The 26,291-nt window shown below is 34.7% G+C and overlaps 1 protein-coding gene across 1 annotated transcript in view; it reads left to right on the forward strand.

Annotated features, from left to right (window-relative positions):
* The window catches only part of atp2c1 (ATPase secretory pathway Ca2+ transporting 1), an 81,233-nt gene extending 55,357 nt beyond the window's left edge, over nucleotides 1-25,876 (forward strand). The window contains exons 14-27 of the mRNA XM_056475289.1: nucleotides 2,945-3,040; nucleotides 3,133-3,222; nucleotides 6,588-6,692; nucleotides 8,154-8,310; nucleotides 11,535-11,705; nucleotides 12,182-12,279; nucleotides 15,819-15,869; nucleotides 15,945-16,111; nucleotides 16,198-16,266; nucleotides 18,771-18,887; nucleotides 19,007-19,154; nucleotides 21,131-21,226; nucleotides 21,834-21,975; nucleotides 24,228-25,876. Of these exons, the coding sequence (XP_056331264.1) occupies nucleotides 2,945-3,040; nucleotides 3,133-3,222; nucleotides 6,588-6,692; nucleotides 8,154-8,310; nucleotides 11,535-11,705; nucleotides 12,182-12,279; nucleotides 15,819-15,869; nucleotides 15,945-16,111; nucleotides 16,198-16,266; nucleotides 18,771-18,887; nucleotides 19,007-19,154; nucleotides 21,131-21,226; nucleotides 21,834-21,975; nucleotides 24,228-24,355 (1,635 nt within the window). The 3' untranslated portion in view covers nucleotides 24,356-25,876. The remainder of the gene's footprint in view (nucleotides 1-2,944; nucleotides 3,041-3,132; nucleotides 3,223-6,587; nucleotides 6,693-8,153; nucleotides 8,311-11,534; nucleotides 11,706-12,181; nucleotides 12,280-15,818; nucleotides 15,870-15,944; nucleotides 16,112-16,197; nucleotides 16,267-18,770; nucleotides 18,888-19,006; nucleotides 19,155-21,130; nucleotides 21,227-21,833; nucleotides 21,976-24,227) is intronic.
* Nucleotides 25,877-26,291: the final 415 nt, after the last annotated feature.

A 26,291-nucleotide genomic window follows, 5' to 3' on the forward strand; every position in this document is an offset into this window, starting at 1 on the left:
AATATTCGCTTATGACCACTTTTTAGTCATATCACACATTAAAGGGAATTTTATATATAATCATGGTGTACACAACAGTCACAGACACCAATATTTTAACAGTTTATAAATAAAATAATCACTTTCTGGCCATCTGATATTAGGCATGGATGTGTATATATATATATATATATATATATATATAGTGATCAGGATTTTCGAAAGTATTACATCACTTTGTAAACGTTTATTATTACCGTTTGAAGAGCCTCCCCATACAGTTTGATATGGCACTTGGACCCGGAAGTACATTTAACAAGCAGATTGGCTTCGATGGTTCCACAAAGAATCTATTCATGAAACCTTATGATTGCACAGGAGGTTTATTAAATTAGGAGTTCTTTAGATTATTGTTATTCACACTAAGGAATAAGTGGTTATTTTAAGAACACATCACTGAAGTGCAGAAGCAAAAATGGCTTTTTATGGCATCACTGCAAAAACCCTTTCTTAGAACCCTTTTTTTTGTTAGGGGCCCTTTCATACACCCATCACAATAAGGTGCAAGACATGTATGGTTCGTTGGTACCACTTTACAATAAGGTTGATTAGTTAATGCATTTACTAACATGAACTAATCATGAACAACACTTGTACAGCATTTATTAATCATAATTGAACATTTACTAATGCATTATTAACATCCAAGTCCATGCTTGTTAACATTAGTTAATGCACCATGAGTTATCATGAACTAACAATGAACAACTGTATTTTCATTAACTAACGTTAACTAACATGAACAAATACTGTAGTAAATGTTTTGTTCATTGTTTGTTCATGTTAGTAAATGCATTCATTAATATTAACTAATGAACCTTATTGTAAAGTGTGAGCGGTGTGATTTTATTGCTATTTTCAGACCACTGCAACCCTAATTTTCACCAATTTGCGCCACGTTGTTTAAATAGCAAATCCATTTGCGCCACTTTGTGGACTCATGGGTGAGCTGGTCTAAAATAAAGGTGTGTTAAGGCGCATTGTTGGTGCTTTACTGTTTTAAGGAACTGAAATAGACCGTGCCATTGAGCAACTAATAGCAGGTCTAAAGTCCAGCGCAGATCGTGTTAGTTATGCGCCTATGTGGGTTCAAACATGTACACGTTGTTTAATACACACAGGATGTACAACAATACATAAATATCTTTACAAATGAAAAAGAATTAAAGGATTACAAAAATGTTACAAAAATTATTATTTTCTACATAAATATATAATAATATAATTATGAAATAAGAATTTTTCTAACATTTTAATCCTTTAATTTTTTTCATATGTAAAGATATTTCTCATGATCTCATGTTCATGCCTCATCTCGGGGGGCTTTTTCAGGTTATTCATGACAATTTCCATTTGTATAATGCTATTGTTATTAGCAGTATTATTTATTATATGCATATTTATATTTGTTTTAATAAAAACTAGTTTAGATTTCTCTGCCTGTCGGGTTTTGGAGTCTTCTGCATCACCATATAGGCCATAAGAATAGCACGCATGTTTGGATATAGCTCAGTTTTTTTGACCACACTTCGTTTTTATTGTTCATTTATTATTTTGCTGGAAATTAGATCTGAATTTATAAATAGTTTTGAAACAAATCTTTGCGCATGACAAACTAAATTAAATATGTAGGTTAATGGATGTCTTCAGTGGAGTGCGTACAACACCCTTTCCTTATCCAACAAATATAAAGGAGTTTAATTGTTTTCTCGCTAGTGAAACATTCATTTTTTTCCACTTACAAAGTCTGCTATGTAAATAGCAAGTGCACCATGACTCAATGCATTTGGCTCTTAAAGGGAATGGGAGATGAGACTCTGATTGGTTTAATGCACGTTATGCTCAAAACTCGTTAAGAGATTAAGCACAAAACACTGTTAGACCATGCACCAGGGTGCAGAGCGTGTTTTTCCATCTTTAAAATTGCAAAAGTGGATTCAGACCCTCCCTTAATGCTTTTGCGCCATGTGCTGTAGACTATGCGCCTAGATTGTTAAAATAGAGCACTAAGAGTGTAAAGTCCCATCCCACTATTTATTCACACATTAAATACCATTTGTCGGGTTGTGAAATGTTTGAAAACTAGATTTCATTCAATTAAGTGATCAAATCAGGGTTTAGGTTTAAAAAATGTTTAACTAGTTCACTTAAAATAATAACTACAACACCACTAATTACCAACACAATTCAAGTAACATTTTATTTATTAAATCTGGTTTAAAGAAAGTTCCATTCCAAATGCAATTAACATTAATTAGTCAGCATGATGTAAATACTAAACACATACCTTTGCAGAAGTAATGTACAATTAGAAAATGTAGAAAAATTAGAAACTTCTAAAATTTTAACACCAATCAGTATTTCCCAAAGACTTGCACTCTGTGTGGTGGAATTACATGTATATTTAAGGAAAATTTCTTTAGTCTTTAGGCTGATTGGCAATGCAAATTGAATCTCTGCCAGCAGGAGGCGCTTACTATTGTCAATAATACTGGTATCCAAGGTAACAGTTTTAATCAAAGCAGGGCTGAACTCTCAAACAGTTCATTACCAGGCATTATAAAAAAGATGAAATGCAAATAACTTTAATACTTTTCTCAAGGTGGTCTTTATTTAAAAAAGGTGCATTCATATTAAAACACTTGCTGCCTTTAGATAGTGAAACTTGCAGTGTTCTTATTTGTTCAACAAAGTCAAAGCCTTTTAGAGAATCTATTTGTAGTGGTTAGTTTTGATATAAGGGCAGATGCTCACAAATAATTCAATGTATAGAAAACTCCACCATTGATGAGCTGTCTCAGCAAATATGTTATCTGGTAATTGTCTATATTGTCTATATTCTTAAAGATGCAAATGCACTTTCAATTTGACTGGCTTTGAGATTTCTTTGTGATTTCTTTGAAAGGTCACTGGCATCGGGTACAACAACTCTGGAGAGATTTTAATGGATGGAGAAGTGGTGCATGGCATCTCCAACACCTCCATCAGCAAGATCGTGGAGGTAAGGCTGAGCAGAGAATATTATGAAATGCAGAGTCACTCAGGTACTTCTATTAATGTGGCCCTTTTTGTTCGGTTTCTGCAATTCTGTAGGTTGGCTGTGTGTGCAATGATGCCATGATCAGACACAATACCCTGATGGGCCGTCCCACCGAAGGCGCACTCATCGCACTGGCTATGAAGGTACATTATGGTGCCATTCGGCATGATAAGCTGTTATTGGTGCTCTTTAGTGATACTACATGCAAATCCTGTATCATAACTAATCCCAAACAGTGTGGTTGGACATGCCTGTTTGCTCTACCCACCTGTCAAGGCGCGAGGCAGCAGTGGAAATAAATGCCTGCCTGCCTGTCACCTTGTGCTCACCTCATTTTGGCAAACAGAGAGCGTTCGAGTCGGGTCTTCTCGCTCATGCTAATTAAGATGAACAGACAAGCTTTCACACCCCATAGAACAGGTTTCTGTGGCAACAGCATCTCCCCTGAGGGTCTCGGTTGTGTTAACGTTTGGTACACTAATAACATTGTTTTCACCACAGGGACATTTACATGGGGATTAAACTGAGAAAAATGTCATGCAAATCCACAGATGAAAGCAGTTTCTCAAGAAAATATGGGTGGGTCTCGTTTGTGCAAGACCATGATACTGAGAAGTGAATTGAGGTGAAAGCATATCGGAATCGTCAATTTAGCTCTTGGGGGCTACATTACATTTTTACCAAATTTAATTGAGGCATCCCCTTGCTTCAGTTTCAGCAATAACTTTGGTTGATTGCATGTTGACCTTTTTTATATGCCTGCTTATTTATTTATTTATTTATTTACTTATTTACTTATTTACTTATTTAATTAGTTTTTATTTACCATAGAATGGAAATCTGGATATACCTAGACACAGATGAAAATGGCATTCTGTAAGCTTAAAAAATGTATCCTCATTGTCATGTAAATCTTTCAAGTGTAAAAACCTGATGAAAAACCGGCCAATCACACACCCCAGACTGTGTTTGATTGACTACAACGTTTTCTTTTTTTAATTATATTTTAAGATGGACATACACAATTCCATGTGCCAGATAGAACACAAACCAACAAGCAAACAAATGAACAAACGAAACAAAAGGCTTCTCAGTATTTTAGATCAGAATACAATATCACCTCTTTTACTAATCTTCTAGTAAAACATTTCCAAATCCACCATCTTTAAGAAACAAAATAAAAGGTCCCCAAACTTTATCAAAAATTCTGTATTTATTTCTTAATATATATGTTTTTTTTCCATTGACATGTTTGTTACCATCTCTTTCAGCCAACAGCCTATATTTGGTGCACATATACTTTTCCAATTTAAAGAAATAAGCTGTTTCGCTTGCTGAATATATGTATTTATAAATATATGCTTTGTCTTTTTTAACTTAATCTCCTTGTGATTTAAAAAAAGTTAGTATATTGTTATATTAAAGTCAAAAATTGTTTATCATTTCTTTCTCACATTTCCAGAAGTTCTGTATTCCTTTACATTCCCATATACAGTTTACAACGTTGCTTTAAGGTTCCTGCATCTCAAGCACCACAACGTTTTCTAGTGAAATTACAACAATCCTAATTTTTTCCCTTAATTTCAATTTTATCTAAGTTGGTGTTATCCTTACTTTGTGAGACTCTTATTATGAAAACAGGACTGACAGGGCTAATGTTAAGCAGCAGGCACAGACATCTCAACACAGTTTGCGCAGGAAATATTGGAAACATAAATACGGGAATGATGTAATATAAATTTATTCAACAGGCTGTACATAACTGAGGGGCAGTTATGAAGACCACTCACTCCTAACATGAACCATTCTCCTGTCATTCAACAAAGCATCTGCGTGAATAGTTTTTTAAAACTGAAATATGATTATTTTACATGCATGTATTTTAGAGTACACCATGCTGTGTGAGAGAGAAAGCAGGAAATAGAGAAAGTGAGCTTCAAAGCAGAGCTCATTAATATTCACAACCATTCCAAATATGGTCAAAACTAGAGCTGGGCGATACAGCAAAATAATTATCATGATATCATGTTTCATATCATTCAGTATCGATAATTATTGAATATTTTTAACAATCCATTTAAGAATATTAGAATTTGTTTAATTTACCAACATTACTAAGGCAAATAGTTTTAATAGTCAAAAACAAAACAAAAATAAGCAAAAATATCTTGTATCTTATGTCTTATAATAAAATAAACATAAGTGTTAATAAGATACTCTTAAACTTGATAAATATAATGTTACAAAGTGTGTGCAATGGTGAAGTGTAAATGCTGAACAATCAAAGCAAACTTTAAGTTAGATCAACATCTATAAGGTGTCAATAACAATGATACAGTAAACTTCAAACCATGTAAACCTAACCAATTATAATATTCAAATACATACTGCAACATTACAATTTGTGAAATTGAATTACTACATTACCCCCTATGCTAAAAAACTCTTTCAGATAGGGAGCTAGTGGCTGGGTTGCACAAGAAAAGAAACTAAAAAGCCACTCTGACGACATCCTTACATCCTTTTTTATTTACAATCTCATCACTGCTGCTTGTCATGCCACTCATTTTAGCATGCTTTATTCTGGCCTGAGGTGGCAATGACGAACCCCAAAACTCGCAAGTGAAAAACACAAGCGTGTGGATTCTTTCACCATTTCAATGCGCTATGGTCTCACGCTCCCCTGGTGTCTTTCATAACTAGGCGACCATCAACCGTCTTCTCAGAGGATGACAAACGGAGAAACCATTGCTGCAAGTTCCGATACAAATTTTGTTTATGGAGAAAAGTAAAAAGCACTGCAGTGTTTGGGTGCTCTGTGTTTGTTTGAGGTAATTAGTTTACCGTTGTTACTGTAGTGGGTATATTTCATACTAAGTGTAAAGCAGATTGGTTAGTTGTACTTGCATGAATTGCGGTGCGCCAGCAACGTTCTGAAAAGTTAAGATGTTTTCACCTAGGTGTAAGTTACCTAGAAAATGTGAGCATGTGCGCACCACTTGCACAACATGTGCGCGTTGCTCCCTATTTGCGTGCGCAAGTCGCGCGGCTTGATTGGAAATAACAAACGTACACCCTAAGCTTATTGGCATTCCTTCCAAGTCGTGTGCTCAGCATTTTAATAAAACTATAGTGCTCCATGCCAAACTTTTTTTTTATTGTTATTGACAATAGTGTTCAGTCAATAAATACTGGTACCGTTTTTATCGCCCAGCCTTAGTAAAACCCTAGATTTCCATTCTAGGGGTAATTCCTGTAGTTATAAATGAGCAAACAAAACCATTTCTGGGGATTTTTTTTTAATCTGCTTAAGACACATACTGTAGCTATTATGTAGATATAAAAAAACTATTTGACATAATAAATCTATGCACTCTATTGCACCTTTAAATCTATCCACTGTATGATCAGTTTCTTTGAGATTAGATTAGTCTTTCATTGAAGGAATCAGATGAGCGACGTGTGCAACGCAATGTGCATTTATTTTCTGTTTGTCTGCGATTATTAGATGGGTTTGGAGGGGCTGCAGCACGAGTTTGTGAGACTGGAGGAGATACCCTTCACTTCAGAGCAGAAGTGGATGGCAGTCCGTGTTGTTCATCGCACTCAGAAGGTAAGCCTGGTCACATGGCACAAAACACACGCATGATACAAGGTAACGAGCTGACATTTACTCGGCAGCATCACAGTGGTACACAATTGCTTTTCACTGTGTTTATCTCACTGATTCATTTTTTGCAGAGCAACACAAGAGCATTAAGTGTGAAATACTGTTGCTGTCTGACCAAATTGGCTCGTGGCTCACATTGAACTGTTTTAAACTGATAGTCAGTTAGTGAAAATAAATAAATAATTAAAATAAATTGAATAATGGAAGTAGGTTTAAATACTTGTTAAAGAATACTAAACAAATAGCATGGATTTCACCAAAATAATAAGCATCACTATTTTGAACTTTAAAGTCTTTAAAGCTGTGGCCATTTTTTATTTTTTCGTATTGTGATACAGTTCCTAGAGAAACAGTATATTAAATAAGAAAAGAAGTGGGCAGGCCTTGTTTATTCTACTGCGAGATGATTGGATGCAGTAAAGTAGGCATTTCATTCAGAAAGATTTGTAAAATGTTTTGGGGAGAGTTATTACAACCTAACAGACACCTCTTTCTCACCATTTCTGTTTATTATCACAGTGCTGTTAGAGGGGTGCAGCCTTTAAATGTCCAAATAATGAAAAATGTTTGATGAAAAAATACAAATCTTGCTTTGGTGAACAAAAGGACTCCTAAAAAAGAATCACAACAGGCAAAAATGTATTGTTGGGCCTATCAGGTCTCCTTTGTCCTGAAGCCATTAGCGCAGTACGTGATCTCAAGTGTTAATAGCTGCAGTTTCATCAGCCCATCTGATCTAAAGAAAAGCCTCTGGGTTTCTCTCTGAGGAACATGAGGAGCGTCTTAAAAACCTGACAGTTTCAGAGCACAGTCCTGAATTCATTGTGATGTAATAAATCTTCTAAGAAGTCGATTGTAGAGTAGATCGAGATTCTCATTTTTAAACATATTCGGCCATTCCTCAGTTAATGTTTTTTAACTCAAGTTTACCTAATTATAGCTATTCACTATGATTATTGTGTCAAAGCAGCTTTAGTAAAGGTGCATGTTATTACATTACAAGCTAAACCAAAGCAGAAAAAAAGTATAGGTGTTGTGTATATTATTCTGTACTGTTTCGAAGAAGTGATGTATACTGTTTATCTGAATATTTGATTTAAATTCTGATTGCCTTTAAGTAATCATTTCATCTTAATTGTTAAAAAAAATTATATTTTTTACGTAAAATGTTTGTTAATGACGGTGGAGCATTGTTTCACCCATATTTAGCCATTTTATTTTAAAACAGAGGATAACTTTATAAAAAGATTTTGTAAATTGAATTTGATGCATTGCACCACTCCGTCCTCATTCATTCACATTCATTTCTGTTCAGTCATTGTTTTAAGCTTTTTCACCCCTTTAATGTCATATAAAATGGTTATTCTGATGGTTAACTAATTATGGTTTCTTGCATTTGGACAGGATAAGCCTGGCTTGTTCTATGTAAAGGGCGCCTATGAGCAGGTCATCCGCTTCTGTACATCCTACAACAGCAAAGGTGTCTCTATGCCTCTGAACAATCAGCAGAGAGACATTTACCAACAGCAGAAGAGCTACATGGGCTCTGGCGGTCTCAGAGGTAATAATTTGTCATTATATTAGTCAAGAAATGACCACTTTAATTCTGCAGGGATGCATTAAATTGTTCAAATCCAGCAATAGACTTTATCCACCTTTTTCTGCAGATGACTACTGTGGTTTAAATTCTCTCTTCTTCTGTTTGGAACCTCTATTCCAGGGGCTTTCAATCTTGCAATCTTGCTGGAGGTCCGGTGTCCTGCAGATTTTAGCTCCAACCCAATCAGACACACCTGGGCTAGCTAATCAAACTCTTACTGGGCTTTTTAGAAACATCCTTGCAGTTGTCTTGAGGCAAGTTGGAGCTAAAATCTGCAGGACACCGGACCTCCAGGGCCAAGTTTGAGATCCCCTGGTCTATTCTATTATATTTCAATCATTTCTATTGAACTCAACGGTTAACAAGATTAATTTTAGTTTAACACTGTTTTATTGATGCATATTAGTCTGAGAGTTATAGTATCACAATTTAAGAGTCAGTAAGTCATCATATGTTCCATTCTATCAGCTGAAAACAAAATGAGTTCACATTTTCTTCCTCTCTAAAGCAAACAGTACAATTATAAATTCTTTCATCAATAAAATTATAAATTTTACATAAGATTTTGCTAAAAAATAATCATTTTACATAGTAGAAACTTAGGTTGGAGGCGTTTGGCATTGTGTTTTAAATGTATCCATCATGAAAATAACATAACACTTGCTATTTTATGTGACATTAGCATCTCAATCATGTCTGTGGCCAAAGCTCTTCTTAGTTCTCTGGATTTAGATTATTTTTTTCTTTGTATTCCCTACAGTACAGTATTATTCAACATGTATATTGTAATATTGAGAGACTTGTTTTGAGTTGTGGGGTTATGCTCTGCTGAAAGTAATTATTAAAAAGAACGCACACACAAAGATAAAAATGCTTATTTTAATAACTGTGAGGAAACAATGACACCTCATTTTACACAGTTTTTAACAAATCTTAACCGACGACTTACAATTTAATGGAAATTAAAATCACCAAATTCACACAAAGCATCATGGGCCATAGGAAACAGGTGGACAGACTAGATTTCAAGTAAAAAATGTTAATGAAACGTTTCTGTTCAACATACTGTAGAATCACAAGATATAAATAATATAAATAGGCTAGTGTGATTTATAGTTAATCACAGTCTATTTATGTTGCATCACATTTTTTATTAAATGACAGCACTGATACTTATTATTATTATTATTATTATGGAGAGACTATTAGGCTATTATGAGAAGCTATTATGATTTTTTTCCCTATTATGTGTTAATAAAGCAACTGTTAAAGCAGCGTGTCTTGCATCAGATTACAAATGAATGGCATTAGCTGATTCATTGCTAGGAGTCGGGTTTTATATGTTGACAATGCTAGTATTACATGACACTCTCGTGCTACCTTTGTCAGTATTTAAAGCTATGGTTTATGGCTACTGCCATACAAGTCAATGGCTACTGGTTTCCAACATTTTTCATAATGTTTTCTTTTGTTTATTTTTTCTTTTTTATATATATTTTAAAAAGTATTAATAGTATCAACTTAAGTGCATACAATAAAATAAACAACAACATACCAACAAATAAAAAGGTAAATAATAATGTGGCTTAACAAAAACTACAGCTGCACAATCTGTATCTCACAATACACTCTACTTCGAACTTGGGAAAGAAAAAAAATCAATTTGCTGGAGCAAGGACTTGGTCTATATTTGAAAATAAAACATGTTCTATATATATTATAGATATATTTCCTAAATGGCTTCTAAATATTCTTAAACTGGTTAGACAAACTTCTAGACAGTCTAACTTTGGAAAGAAGAGGACTTTGCGGATACACTGTGTTAGAGTTGGAGGTGTCTGATCCTTCCATCTAAGCAATATAAGTCGTTTGGCCAGAAGCACAGTCAGATTGTGTCTTTGTAAGATTAAATTACATGGGAAAAATCCCAAAAATGTCAATCTGTGGAAAAGGGGAGATAGATATACCCCACAAACCAGATAAAGTTTTAAAAATAGTGTGCCATAAGCAGTTAAGCTTCATACAAGACCAAAACATATGTGTATGAGTGTCTGGGGTGGAATTACAGCAATTACAAGCAGGATCTATATGCTGAAAGTGCTTTGAGAGCTTTAGGTTCGTCCAGTGCACGTGATGTACAATTTTGCACTGCAGAAGTCCATGTCTTGCACAAAGAGAGGACTTGTGAATTCAGCATAAGACTAAATCCCAATCTTCATCTGAAATTGTAATTCCCAGATCTTCCCACACAGATTTTATTTGGAAAATGAATGTATCAATTGGTGCCATAATTTTACAGTAGAGTGATGATATAATCCCTTTCCAAATTGTGGGCCTCTCCAGTAAATTGTCAAATGAGGAGCTAGGAGGGGATGCCGGAAACTGAGGGAACATTTTATGCACAAAATCACGAATCTGGAAATAACGGAAAATATTGTTATTTGGAATATAAAACCTTTCACATACCTACTGAAATGAAGAGAAAACTCACTCATGGTATAAGTAATTTATTTCCTTAACACCTCTTTTAGATTTTAGACATATGGTTTGCCAACTAAAATAATGCCTAATTTGTTTCCAAATTTTAAGTGTGGATCTTACCAGCAAATTTTTGAATTTTTCGTAAGAGAAGGAGAGAGGAGAATAAACTAAGGCTGCTAAGGAAGAGGGCAAGCATGAGGAAGACTTGATGGCTGTATTGTTTCATTTTATTGTGAACTGTCTCTTTAAGGCTACTTATGCTTTGCTGAAAGTCACTGATACAGTAGCTTCTTTATGTAAAGCTCTGATGTCTTTTCCCTTCAATCCCCAAAGCTTATATTATTCTTAAGAGCATTTCTGTACCTTCTGTACATTCTGTAAGTTCTGGACCTGAATCTCAACTCATTAATGCTTCTGTGCTGTGGCTTAAAGTCGCACAGTTTCCCAACCATGATCAAATCACACATAACTTTGAAATGACACAAAAACGTTTAGTGACACGCTGGCAAGGATTTCCCATCTTGCAGCTGTCCCGTCTGTCATTTGTCTTGTTTTGATAAGATTAAGTTGTCTCAGAGGACGCAGAAGAAGCATTGCACATATTGACATTCCTCTCTATTAGTTACTCTTGTAATTAAAGGCATTTCATGGAGGACACTATAATAATATTGAGATGCTGATGCTGTTGTTTTGTCCTCTGGCAGTGCTGGCGTTTGCTTCTGGATCTGAGATGGGCTCTCTTACCTTCCTGGGGCTGGTGGGCATCATCGACCCTCCGAGAGCGGGAGTGAAGGAGGCGGTGGCCACGCTGATCAGCACTGGAGTGGCTGTGAAGATGGTCACTGGTGATTCAGAAGAGACGGCGGTGGCAATTGGTGTGTCATTCAACCATGTTATCCATTTTATCTCATGTAATCTGTCACATATGTCCTTCCTAGAATTGGAGGCTAATCTTTCCAATTCAGTTCATTTAATTAGGAAATTCATCATGTATTATCATTCATTCATGTCATTAAAACAGCAAATCAATACATCACATAACATTACATTTACCCAAGGCAAGTCATTTACTGTTAAAAAAAACAAAAACATTTAAATTAATGTTTTAATAAATACATTTTCATGCATACTTGCTTCCATAATCACAAAATGCGTAGCTTTAGATTCTATACTGGCTATTCCAATAAGCCGCAGGTCAATGAGTAACAAATCTAATGAAACGTATTGGCTAAGTAGAAAGTGTTTCAAATGATCAATAAAAAATTATGGCAGCATCAAATCCATTGCAAACTTCTGATGATTATTATGCCCTGTTCTTATCTGTTTATTCTGTTTGCTTTCTCCACCACAGCCAGTCGACTGGGCCTCTACACCAAAGGCTCGCAGTGTTTGTCTGGAGATGAAATTGACCAGATGGACATCCAGCATCTCTCACAGATAGTGCACAGGGTATGAACACGCTTTCATCAACTCTAATCTGCTTTCAAAGCATTACGATCCAAAGGGCCCACAGCTAGGTTTGAAACTGGTATCAAGTCCACAGCATTCTTGATTATTAGATGATACAAATGTGAAAATATGATACTGGATTGAGTTTTTAAACTAGTTTTGCCCTCTAGCCAATGTCTTTTTTTGTTTGGGTTTTCTTGGAAAGTGTAGTAACTCTATACTGTTCATAAGACTGTCATGACACCTTTATAATCATGACATGGCATTTTAGTTGAGGCCAAGGAAAATATTAATGAACCTGTTTATTAAAATTCATAACAATTGTAATGACCTCTGACAATCATTTTCAACAGATTCAAAGTTATTTTGTCTTGATAATGTCAAGCTGTCATGACAAAGACATCTTAAACAATGTAATTTTTACATTTAAAATGAGATAATTGAGAGATATTTGTGCCATATTTGTGGATATGCCTCGGTCTGACCATTAAATCAAATCAGACTTGTGACTTTATTACACCAATAAATGCTTAAATTCTGAACAACAACAACAAAAAATTCAACAACTAAATAACATTTCTGTATTATTTCATCAAATCTAATGTGCTTTCAAAGCATTATGATCCAAAGGGCTTCCAGGTTAGGCACTTGTTTCAGATCCACAAGTGTTCAGCATTGATCATTAGCTGATACAAATGTGAAAAGTACAAAGCCATTGCAACTAGATACGCTTGATACTGGAAATTTGACTTTTTAAACTCATTTTGCCCTGTTTTTGTTTGGGTTTTCTTGGAAAGTGTAGTAACTCTATACTGTTCATAAGACTGTCATGACACCTTTATAATCATGACATGGCATTTTATTTGAGGTCAACAAAAACATTAATGAAGCTGTTAAAAAATTCATGACGCAATTATAATGAAGATCATTTTTGATGATATTTTGTCTTCATATCGTCAAGTTGTCTTGACAAAGACATCTTAAATAATATCATCTTTGCATTTAAATGACATAATTGAGCCATATTTGTTAATTTCACCATAATCGCTTGCCTCGGTCTGACCATTAAATCAAATCCGACTTGTGACTTTATTACACTAATAATTGCTTAAATGCTAAAGAACTAAATAATATTTTTGTATCTTTAATTTATATCAGTGTATTATATTAGTGGCTGCTTGGAAGTGATATTTATAATGGATAATCATGATGATCATATATTGGGTGACTGGTGTCCGTCACAAAATCCACAGTTCTCATTTTTTATTTCATTAATTGCTTTATGTAATTCATTTTCATCTTACTAGTCTAAGGCCTACAGCGCCACCATATGACTGAATCATGATACTGTTTAGGCATAAGGAATGGACTATTAATAAATCATTTACTGAGTCAGTAAGTTATTCACAAATTCAAATTGGCAATTTAAAACAGTGAAACTAAATTATCAATAAAAGGTGTAAAAATAATAATATCTTGATTATAGTGACCTAATTTAATACTGTTATTTATATTATCACGTTTTGTTAAAATGACTTAAAATGTTCGAAAATACTGTAAATGTCACACACGCTTAAGGCGTTCCACCAAGTTTTGCATCTGAAAATGAACAAACAGCGACAAAAATTTTCAGCTGTACACAGTTATGTGGTAAACAACATGAACATAGATTCTTGCATTTTAAATTAATTTACTTGTCAGTATTATACCTATTATAGGAATATTATTATTCATTTTTATTCAAGGTATTATTTTGCTTGCCCTTGAAAAGCAACCTCACAGGGACTCATGATTACCTTGTTTTCACAAAATCGAATAAACTTAAAACTTTAGATAATCAAAAAAGGTTTGTGCGATTTGACCATAACAATGATAACAATACTTTTTTTCTGACAGATATTGCGATTTGATTTCTGAAGTCAATCTTCACCTCAGTATTCTCAATAATGTGCAGCACACACTGTAAATAAAAGGAATACAACATACTTAAGTGTGTATATATAAATATGTTTAACTTATTAATTAATACAGGATTTACAGTGCATTGTGAAAAATGCTGAGTTCACACAGCTCCTTCATGTTTCCCAACACACATTGTTTGTTACATTAATCGTTTTTACAAATTTAAGTAGATTAAACATGAAACAATTAAATTGTCCCAAATAAAGAATTGTGTTTGTCAACTCGTTTTAAATAAGTAGTTTGAACAAGCAACAAAAGTGAATGCGAGTTTTCAAAATCACGATAATAGATCACAGTTTTAATGATTACAAATATTTGAAACTGTCAGGCAATTTATCATGGTTTATCTTGAAACTAATCATGATGTAATCATGATGACACTAATCATTATACAGGTAAAAAATAATCCTAAGCAAATTGCTGAACTTATATTAATGTAATTAAAGTAATATCCAGAGCCAATTTAGAATTGTATAATATTTATATATATTTTTTATTTATTATGATGTAATATCATTTTAATAATACACATGTAATTATATTATATTTACATTTTTCTTATTAATTGTTATTTATGTTTTTATCCGCTTGTTAAGTGTGATGTCACGCAAAGCGGCATCCGGGTCCAATCGCTCTATCAAACTGTATGGAAAGACTCATGAAATGGTAATAGTAAACGTTTACAAAGCGCTGTAATACTTTCGAAAATCACGATCGCAATATATATATATATATATATATATATATCCATGCCTAATATCCGATGGGCAGAAAGCGATTCATTTTTTTAATAAATTGTTAAAATTTTGGTATTTGTGATGCAGCAAGCTCAGAGATTGTTGTGTGCACACTATGATTTTATTTAAAATTCACTTTAATGTGTGATATGACTAAAAATTGATCATAAACTAATATTTTCTCAATTCAAATGAGTGGCGGCTTGGACCCGGAAACAGTATTACAAACGTCACTAACACGTCACCACAGTAACAAGCGGATACATTTGTATATTTTAAATATTTCGTTTACACTTTATACTGCATACTGTTATTAAAACTATACAGCAGGGGTGTCAAACCCAGTTCATGGAGGGCCGCAGCTCTGCACAGTTTAGTTCCAACTTTGCTTCAACCCACTTATCTGGAGGTTTAAAATAAGCCTGAAGGACTCAATTAGTTTGATCAGGTGTGTTTAATTAGGGTTGGAACTAAACTGTGCAGAGCTGCGGCCCTCCAGGAACTGACTTTGACACCTGTGATGTACTCTAATATCCAGTTAAATTATTAGTCCTTCTGTTAAATTTTAATTCTTTTAAGTAAGTTCTGTTTAACGGAGAGAAGATTTTTTTTCAACACATTATAGTTTTAATAACTCATTTCTAATAACTGATTTATTTTATCTTTGCCATGATGACAGTACATAAGTTTGCATAAAGTAATATCAGCATAATATTTCATATTGGACTAATGCTGATATTTTTATTTCAAGCAAGATATTGAGCATTCCAATAATATTAAACATCCCCAGTTGCAACAACAAGTTGTCATGAAATTAATTTGTAACTTGTCTGTCTGCAGATAGTTGTGTTCTACAGAGCCAGTCCTAGACACAAGTTAAAGATAGTCAAGGTAAGGGCATCAAACTGGTTGTTTGCGATCATATTATGTAGTGTGTGTTTTTTTAAGTGCTCTTTCCGTTTTCAGTCTTTACAGAACATCGGTGCGGTTGTGGCCATGACGGGAGACGGTGTTAATGATGCAGTGGCTCTGAAGGCAGCAGACATCGGCGTGGCAATGGGTCAAACTGGCACCGATGTGTGCAAAGAGGCAGCAGACATGATCCTGGTGGACGACGACTTCCAGACTATCTTGTGAGCTTTTGTTCTTTCTTGTTTTCTGAGCTTATTGTTGATGTGACATTTGAGTTTATATGTCACTTGTTTCTCTCTCATTCAAGGTCTGCCATCGAAGAAGGGAAAGGGATTTACAACAACATTAAGAACTTTGTGCGCTTTCAGTTGAGCACGTGAGTTTCTGAGCTCCCATGAGAAATTATATTATAATTATATCAATTTTAAGTTGGAATAAATACTTTATTCATACGCCTGGCAAATTCTGACCTAAATAGGGCTGCACAATATATCGTTTCATCATTGATATCACAATGTGCTAATCTGCAGTAGTCACATGGCAGGATCTACAATGTTGAGTTAGGATTATAATAACCAGAAATCACAGTTTAACCCTAATAGTGTAAAAGATTTTCATTTGGATATGTTTTTAAGAGCCGTGACTAAGATATCAAGCGAATTTAAACAAAGAAAGGTTTAGATTTAACAAATATTAATTGTATTTAATTATTTATAAAATTAATACAATACAGTTGATTACAAGATATTATTTTACATTTAATTAATATTGAATTTCTGTTCTTCCATGCTGAAAAAAAAAATAATTCATATATTTAATTCATGATTTCATCTGTGCTTGTAAATTGTTTATTATGTTTTGTGTAGATGTATGACTTTTTCCAAGTAGAGATATTTAGGTAATCTTTTATGAAATTAAGATCATATTGCAATATATATTGCAGAAAAACTAAATATTACAATGTCATTTTTTTCCAATATCGTGCATCTCTAGGCTTAAAGTTGCTTGTATTCAACCAGCAAATTTATTTATTTATTTTTTGGACCGGAAATGCCACCGGCTTCTCCCAAAAGATAAGAGGCCCAGCTGGGCCACTTGGCATTTCTTTGTGGAGTATGCATGTTCTCCCTGTGTTTGCATGGGTTACCACTGGGTGCTCCGGTTTCCCACACAGTCCAAAGACATGCACTATTGGTGAATTGGATGAACTAAATTTGCCGTACTGTATGAGTGTGTGTGTGAATAAGAGAGTGTATTGGTGTTTCCCAGTACTGGAAGTGCATCCACTGTATAAGACCTATGCTGGAATAGTTGGCGGTTCATTTGCCTGATCAATAAGGGAATAAGCCGAAGGCAAATGAATGAACGAATAATATTAAATATTTGCTTTTATTTACGTTTGAACAAAATTTTAAGTCAGTATTAATCTGGGGTATGAATAATTTTGGGCTTGACTACGTACAGTATATAGCATGCAGACGCACAATTATAGTTATAATTTTAAAACTTTATAATATTAAATCTTTTTCTCTATCCTGCAAACTGTTAGGGGTTTTACCTATTTAACAGCTAGACATTGTATATACAGTGCTTAGTATATATAAGTACACCCCTCACAAATCTTTTAAGTTTATATTTGCAATAGAATGCTATACAATATTATATTTTTGCATATATATGGAGCTTATCTAACAAAATAACTTATGATAACGGCCCAAAAACTAGTACACCCAAATTTATATGTTATAGACAAATATTAAATACAAATTAAAAAGAGGGACATTTTTTTTTTTTTGCAATATTTTGCTTGAATTTAATTGTATTATCTTTCAATTTCTAAATACAGTTGAAGTCAGAATTATTAGCCCCCTTTGAATTTTTTTCTTTTTTTAAATATTTCCCAAATTATGTTTAACAGAGCAAGGAAATTTTCACAGTATGTCTGATAATATTTTTTCTTCTGGAGAAAGTCTTATTTGTTTTTATTTTGGCTGGAATAAAAGCAGTGTTTAATTTTTTAAACATAATTTTTAAAGACAAAATTAGCCCCTTTAAGCTATATATTTTTTCGACAGTCAACAAAACAAACCATCATTAACTTGCCTAATTACCCTAACCTGCCTAATTAACCTAGTTAAGCCTTTAAATGTCACTAAGCTGTATAAAAGTGTCAAAAAAAATATCAAGTCAAATATTATTTACTGTCATCATGGCAAAGATAAAAAAACAGTTATTACAGTTGAGTTATTAAAACTATTATGTTTAGAAATGTGTTGATAAAATCTTCTCTCCGTTAAACAGAAATTGGGAAAAACATAAACATACATTTGAAGTCAGAATTATTAGCCCCCCTTTGAGTTTTTTTTTCTTTTTTAAAAATATTTCCCAAATGATGTTTAACAGAGCAAGGAAATGTTCACAGAATGTCTGATAATAAAATTATTATGTTTAAAAATGTGTTGAAAAAATCTCTCAGTTAAACAGAAATTGGGGGAAAAAATAAACGGGCTGAATAATTCAGGGGGGCTAATGATTCTGACTTCATCTCTCTCTCTCTCTCTCTCTGTCTCTCTCTCTCTCTCCCTCTCCCTCTCCCTCTCCCTCTCTCTCTCTCTCTCTCTCTCTCTCTCTCTCTCTCTCTCTCTCTCCTCTCCCTCTCCCTCTCCCTCTCCTCTCTCTCTCTCTCTCTCTCTCTCTATCTCTCTCTCTCTCTCTCTCTCTCTCTCTCTCTCTCTATATATATATATATATATATATATATATATATATATATTTGAAGAATACTAGATATTTCACAGGATCGTTAATAATTTTGCCCTTAAGTGTATATGCCTCATTCTCATCCTGGAACTGAACAATTTCTATGCTGAATCTCTTTAGGAGCATTGCTGCCCTCACCCTCATCTCGCTGGCGACGCTTTTGAACTTCCCCACCCCTCTGAATGCCATGCAAATCCTCTGGATCAACATCATCATGGACGGCCCGCCAGCCCAGAGGTAACAAACTAACCACAAACTCATTTATAACCACATAAGTGCAGGACAACAAATGTTAGTTCAGATGCACTGATATTTGCTCGTGTCAAAGTAACAACAAACTTAAATTTTACTCCTAGTTTGGGAGTAGAGCCTGTGGACTGGGACGTGATCAGGAAACCCCCTCGAAACGTCCGGGACAGCATCATCACACGCAGTCTGATAGTGAAAATCCTGGTGTCGGCCTTCATCATCGTCTGCGGGACGCTGTTTGTGTTCTGGAGAGAAGTACGCAATACTCATGTGATGAAGGCATTTGTGTCCTGCTTTGTTTTTCATTTGTGTTCCATTTGTAGTCAAAACAGGCCATTAGGAAAATGACTAAACCATTTGTTTACCCTGTCCTTGTTTTTGTTTGAGGCATCATGCGATTTTGATTATATATGAGCTTTGTTGTTGTTGTTTTTTTGTCTGTCTACTTGAGAATTAATATCAAGCCAGTGCCATTACCCTGCTCAGCCTCTAATTGGTTTCGAAACACTTTAAAAGAGAGCTTTAAAATGATTAAGGTTGTTTTTCCTCAGGGTGAAGTAGCATTGAATCTGTAATGGAAGATAATGAAGTTCAAAATAATGAACGTTCAATCTGATGAAATACTTCCAGGTTCATACGGATGCTGGAAATCTTTGAAAACGCTTTGATTTAATCTCTGTTTTCAAGGATTGTTTTCAAGTGCTTGAAAATGTGATTGCTTTTCCCTTGTAATAGTTTACCATACCAAATAAGCAATAATCATTAATTAAACTGAAAAAGGATTTTGTAAAAAAAGTAATGGGTTGAATTTAAACAAACATTAAATTTAGTAATGTTCAACTTAAATTTGTTTGTTTAAATTCAGCCCAAATAAATAATTTACAACCACTTAACATTTAAAAAAATTTAATCCAAGGAATCATCATTGAATCATTTTTTTTCTGTGTATTTAATTAAAATAAATAGCTTTGCTTTTGCATTAAATTAAAACTCTACAGTCTGCACATGTGCCTGTAGCGTAATCTGCCTGTTTTTTATTTGAAGTAATTAATATGAAAGACACATTTCATATCCACCTTTTGTCCAGTTTTTAGTCGGAAATTTCTGAAAAAAAAGAAAACATGAAGCACTGTAGCCTTTCACTTCTCGTAAACCTTTGATCAAACTCTTATCTTCATTCAAAAACACCATTTTTATTTAAGCCGTACGCAATTAAAAATAAATACGTATCATTCAGGGTTTCTGCAGGGTCTTAAAAAGTCTTAAAATGTCTTAAATCTCAAAATCCAAATTTCAGGCCTTAAAAAGTCTTAAATTTACTGAAATATTGTGTTGTTGGTGTTAAATCGTTTTTAACAGGTTTTAATTTTCCTTTGTTCATGTATTGCTACCTAATTTGGCCAAAACCCATTCAATCTGAACACTGACCTGGACAGATTGTTGTGCATAGATTTAGTTTATTATAGTTTTTAAAACTTTTAAAACATTTGTTCATTTTTAAAGATTATTTTAAAGAAAGTTTATGTTGGAAAAAAGTGTATTGATACAAATAGAGCTTTCTTGGTTTTACACAATATTTAAAATATTTAGCTAAGAAATAAAATATTTGTATTTTTTATTATAAATGTATTATTGTGTTATTAAATGTATTAATTTATACTAGTTTTTTTGATAGGGCAAATAAAAATCTTTTCCATCTGGGCCATTTGAAAAATTCCTTAGCCTTTAGCCCTTTATGGGTCTAAAATTTCATTCATAATGGTCTTAAAAATGTCTTTGAAAGTCTTAAATTTAACTCCTGCAGAAACCCTGTCATTATGTCATCTCCAAGGAAAGTAAATAAAAGGATTATGCTAATGCACAGGTTACGCTGTTATTCCTGTATGAAAATTAGTCATTTTTATTCCTGTAGTATGATAAGCAGTCTTATTTTTGTTTGATAAATGATTGTTTGAGGGGTTTTTTTGAGACAGCGTAATTTACCACAGTTGCAAAGTGCTGGAAAATGCACATAGAAAGTGTTTGAAAATTGCTTAAATTTGACTTTGGAAAAGGTAGAAATCTGAATAATTGCCTCCCGAAAGCTAGAAGAATAGCTTTAATAAAACTTAAAAAAACTTAATGAAACCTTAAAAATGTCCTAGGTTTTTGGTGATTTTTAAAATTTTTTATATATATTAATTATTTTATTTTATTTTTTACTTTATTCTAATTAAAATGCTTTCCCCCAGCTGCGGGACAATGAGATCACTCCACGGGACACCACCATGACGTTCACCTGTTTTGTGTTCTTCGACATGTTCAACGCGCTCAGTTCCAGATCACAGGTAACAGACATCAAAAATTCATTCATTCATTCATTCATTCATTTATTCTTCGGCTTAGTCCCTTTATTCATCAGGGGTCGCCACAGCGAAATGAACTGCCAACTTATCCAGCATATGTTTTACACAGAGGATGCCCTTCCAGCTGCAACCCATCACTGGGAAACACCTATACACACTCATTCACACACATACACTATGGTCAATTTAGTTTTTTCAATTCACCTATAGCTCTTTGGACTGTGTGGGAAGCCGGAGCACCCGGAAGAAGCCCACACCAACACGGGCAGAACATGCAATCTCAGAAGTACAAACTGACCCAGCCGGGATTCAAACTAGTGACTTTCTTGGTGTGAGGCGATAGTGCTAACCAATGAGTCACTGTATCGCCCTGACATCAAAAATAACTAAAATAAAAAAGCATATTTCTTGTAGAATTTCTGCTGAGACGCATTAAGAACATGCGGTGGACTTAATCTTAACACTGCCACCTGCTGTGGGGATTATGAGCCGTGTTGTTTACGAAGTTAAAAATGGCAGAATGTGTTTTTGATGAGCGTTTAAAGCTGTCAGTGACTCATCAGAGATTTGTGTTTCTGTTCTCCTGCAGACGCGGATGGTGCATGAGATGGGCTTATGCAGTAACCGGATGTTTTGCTATGCTGTTCTGGGCTCCATCATGGGCCAGCTGCTGGTCATCTACTTCCCTCCACTGCAGAGTGTCTTTCAAACGGAGAGCCTCAGCATTTTAGGTAGGCCGCCAAAACAATAGAGGAAAGCAGACTACACAACATTTTTCACATCATCTGAACAAATAGCAGGGTTCCCACAGGATATTTCTGGAATATCCTGGAATTTGGTCTCGTTGTTCTCATAGTGGCTTTTAAAGTCATGCAAAATCATATTTAGGGTACAAACATTGTAATATTATTATTTTAATAATATGTTATTAATATACATTATAATGGCCTTTTTTTTTCATTTATTAGATGTGGGACCTTTATATTTGAAGCGGAAACCCTGAAATAGATTCTAGTCACTAATTATTAGTTACAAATGAATAAGAAAATGTGACGGATAATAAATAATCTGTGTGAAGTTACATTTAGGTTTAATTAAACTGCTTAAGCCAACTTCTCTGTTAACCCAGTTATATACAGTATGTTACCATACTATGAAACCTGTTTGTGTTTTGTGGTTGGAGACAGCTGATGGGTGTGGGAGCATATTTTGAATAAACTTTTACTTTTAAATCTAAGGGTTTAAATGTATTTTTAGAAATCGTATATGTGTTATTTTTTTTTTTGTTAGTTTGATTTATTCTTCTATTTAGCTTTATTTTATTTCAATGTGTACATGTATACTTTTATACACTCACCGGCCACTTTATTAGGTACACCTGTTCAACTGCTTGTTAACGCTAATTTCTAATCAGCCAATTACATGGCAGCAACTCGATGCAATTAGGCATGTAGACATGGTCAAGACGATCTGCCGCATCAGAATGGGGAAGAAAGGTCATTTAAGTGACTTTGAATGTGGCATGGTTGTTGGTGCCAGACGGGCTGGTCTGAGTATTTCAGAAGCTGCTGATCTACTGGGATTTTCACGCACAACCATCTCTAGGGTTTACAGAGAATGGTCTGAAAAAGAGAAAATATCCAGTGAGCGGCAGTTCTGTGTGTGCAAATGTCTTGTTGATGTCAGAGGAGAATGGCTAGACTGGTTTAAGCTGATAGAAAGGCAACAGTAACTCAAATAACCACTTGTTACAACTGAGATATGCAGAAGAGCATCTCTGAACACACAACACATCGAACCTTGAGGTGGATGGGCTGCAGCAGCAGAAGACCACACTGGGTGCCACTCCTGTCAGGTAAGAACAGGAAACTGAGGCTACAATTCATACAGGCTCACCGAAATTGGACAACAGAAGATTGGAAAAACCGTTGTCTGCTCTGATGAGTCTTGATTTCTGCTGCAACATTGGTTGGTAGGGTCAGAAGTCAGAGTCAACAACATGAAATCATGGATCCTTCCTGCCTTGTATCAGTGGTTCAGGCTGCTGGTGGTGGTGTAATGGTGTGGCAGATATTTTCTTGGCACAATTTGGGCCCATTAGTACCAAATGAGCATCGTGTCAACACCACAGCCTACCTGAGTATTGTTGCTGACCATGTCCATCCCTTTATGACCACAGTGTACCCATCTTCTGATGGCTACTTCCAGCAGGAGAACGTGCCATGTTATAAAGCCCGAATCATCTCAGGCTGGTTTCTTGAACATGACAATGAGTTCACTCTACTCGAATGGCCTCCACAGTCACCAGATTTCAATCCAATAGAGCAGCTTTGGGATGTGGTGGAGAAGGAGATTTGCATCATGGATGTGCAGCCGACAAATCTGCAGCAACTGCGGGATGCTATCATGTCAATATGGACCAAAATCTCTGAGGAATATTTCCAGTACCTTGTTGAATCTATGCCTTGAAGGATTAAGGCAATTCTGAAGGCAAAGGGGAGTCAAACCCGATACTCACCGGCCACTGTACCTAATAAAGTGGCCGGTGGTGGTACATATATACATGCAAACACATTTTTCTTAGTGTCTGGCAACCAACTAAACTTATTCCAAAGAAAAATTATTAATTTGATTTTAGTATTTATATGAGTTTACAAAAGAAGATAGTTGTGTTTTGTGCAATATTTTCAATTCCTATTAAACATGACTTGCATACACTTTCAAATGCTGCTGTCATTAAAGCAAAAACCTCACTACCCAATATGCCTTCTGATATTAAAGTTCACCTTCGAATTTTCTAAATCCTTTCACTTAACGATGTGTTCAATCATTTATTACTTAAAACATACTAGCACATTGTCATGTAATTAACTTGAACCTTTTTTTTCTTTGTGCATTGCTCTTTTAGACACATGCTTTTATTATGTTTTGGATACGAGCGCTTACCCTAACTTGTTTACCGATTTGTGTTCTCTCCATGCAGATCTGCTGTTACTATTGGCCCTCACGTCCTCTGTGTGCGTGGTGTCTGAGATCATAAAGAAAATAGAGAGACTCCGATGTGGCAGCGAAAAAACGTCAGACATGGACAGTGAGTTCCATGACGTATGACACACATTGTGTCCCTCTCAGGCTGGGGCGCGTGCTGTGGAATATGGCTTGGACAGCTCTCAAACCATATAAACAGTTCGGAGCAACTAGTCTGGTCCCACTTGTACGTACAGGTCCTACTTTAAGGTGGAGACCAGCAGCTGATGGTGGAGCAGTGGCCTGGTCCTGGCTGAAATGGCATCTCTGACACGCTTTAGTGGAGATGTTGTGGTGTGCTGCTTTAAGACTGTACTACTACCCATAGCATCTGGGCCAACTTCTTTATTTATGAGATACTGTATCTGTCCATACAGTGGCTGTCTTGATTTCATGATTGAAGGGATTTATTTTTTAACATTATTAGTATTCTATTAAAATGATTTTGTGTCTTTTACATCTTCTGTTGAAACATTTCTGGTTAGAGGTTTGTGGAACAATATGGATTATGCCTTTTTGCATTCCAGTTTTCCAAATTATGCTTGAATAATCATCACTTTTGCTTTCGGAGAAGGTTGTGTGCTCTTAAAGGGATAGTTCACCCTAAAATGAAAATGTGCTTGACCTCAAGTGGTTCCAAATCTCTTTTTTCCCCTGTTGGAACAGAAAAGAAGATATTCTGAAGAATGTTGGAAACGGGTAGTCATTGACAATCATAATAGGAAATAAAATTCTGTGGAAGTCAGTGACTTACAACATTCTCCGATGTATCTTCTTTTGTGTTAAAGGGATAGTTCACCCAAAAATGAGAATTACTTCATCGTTTACTCTCCCTCATGTGATTTGAAATTTGTATGAGTTTCTTCTGTTAATCAGAAAAGATGTTTTGAAAAATGTTGATGGATGACTTTCATAGTAATTTTTTTCCTACTGAAATCAATGGGTACCAATAACCAACATTCTACAAAATATCCCAAAAATGAAAATGTGCTTGCCCTAAGTGGTTCCATATCTTTTTTTCTTCATAGAAACAGAAAAGAAGATATTCTGAAGAATGTTGGAAACCGGTAGTCATTGACAATCATAATAGGAAATAAAATTCTGTGGAAGTCAATGGCGTCCAACATTTTCCGATGTATCTTCTTTTGTGTTAAAGGGATAGTTCACCCAAAAATGATAATTACTTCATCTACTCTCCCATATGCAGTTGAAAATTTGTATGAGTTTCTTTCTTCATTTAATCAGAAAAGAAAATATTTTGAAGAATGTTGGTTGATTATACTCATTGACTTCTATAGTATTTTTTTTCCTGCAGTTGAAGTCATTGGGTACCATCAACCAACATTCTACAAAATATCCCAAAAATGAAAATGTGCTTGCCCTTAAGTGGTTCTAAATCTCCCCCCTCTCCCCATTGAAACAGAAAAGAAGATATTCTGAAGAATGTTGGTTGACTCTACCCATTGACTTCTATAGTAATTTGTTTTCCTGCAATTGAAGTCAATGGGTACCATCAACCAACATTCTTCAAAATATCCCAAAAATGAAAATGTGCTTGCCCTTAAGTGGTTCTAAATCCTCCCCCCTATTGAAACACAAAGAAGATATTCTGAAGAATGTTGATTGATGGTACCCATTGACTTCAATAGTACTTTTTTTCCTGCTGTTGAAGTTAGTGGGTACCATTAACCAACATTCTTCAAAATATCCCAAAAATTAAAACGTGCTTGCTCTTAAGTGGTTCCAAAGCTCCAACACCCCCCACCCCGAAACAGGAAAGAAGATATTCTGAAGAAGGTTGGAAACAGGTAGCCATTGACAATCGTAATAGAAAAAAAATTCTGTGGAAGTCAATGACTTAAAACATTCTGCGTTTTATCTTCTTTTGGGTCAAAGGGATAGAAGAAGAATGCTTATTGATGGAACCCCACCTTGACTTTCATAGTAATTTTTTAAAGAAGATATTTTGAAGAATGTTGGTTGACTGTATCCATTGACTTCCATATTTTTACCTGCTATT

Source organism: Danio aesculapii, chromosome 16, assembly GCF_903798145.1.
Source record: "Danio aesculapii chromosome 16, fDanAes4.1, whole genome shotgun sequence".
Taxonomy (NCBI): Eukaryota; Metazoa; Chordata; class Actinopteri; order Cypriniformes; family Danionidae; genus Danio; species Danio aesculapii.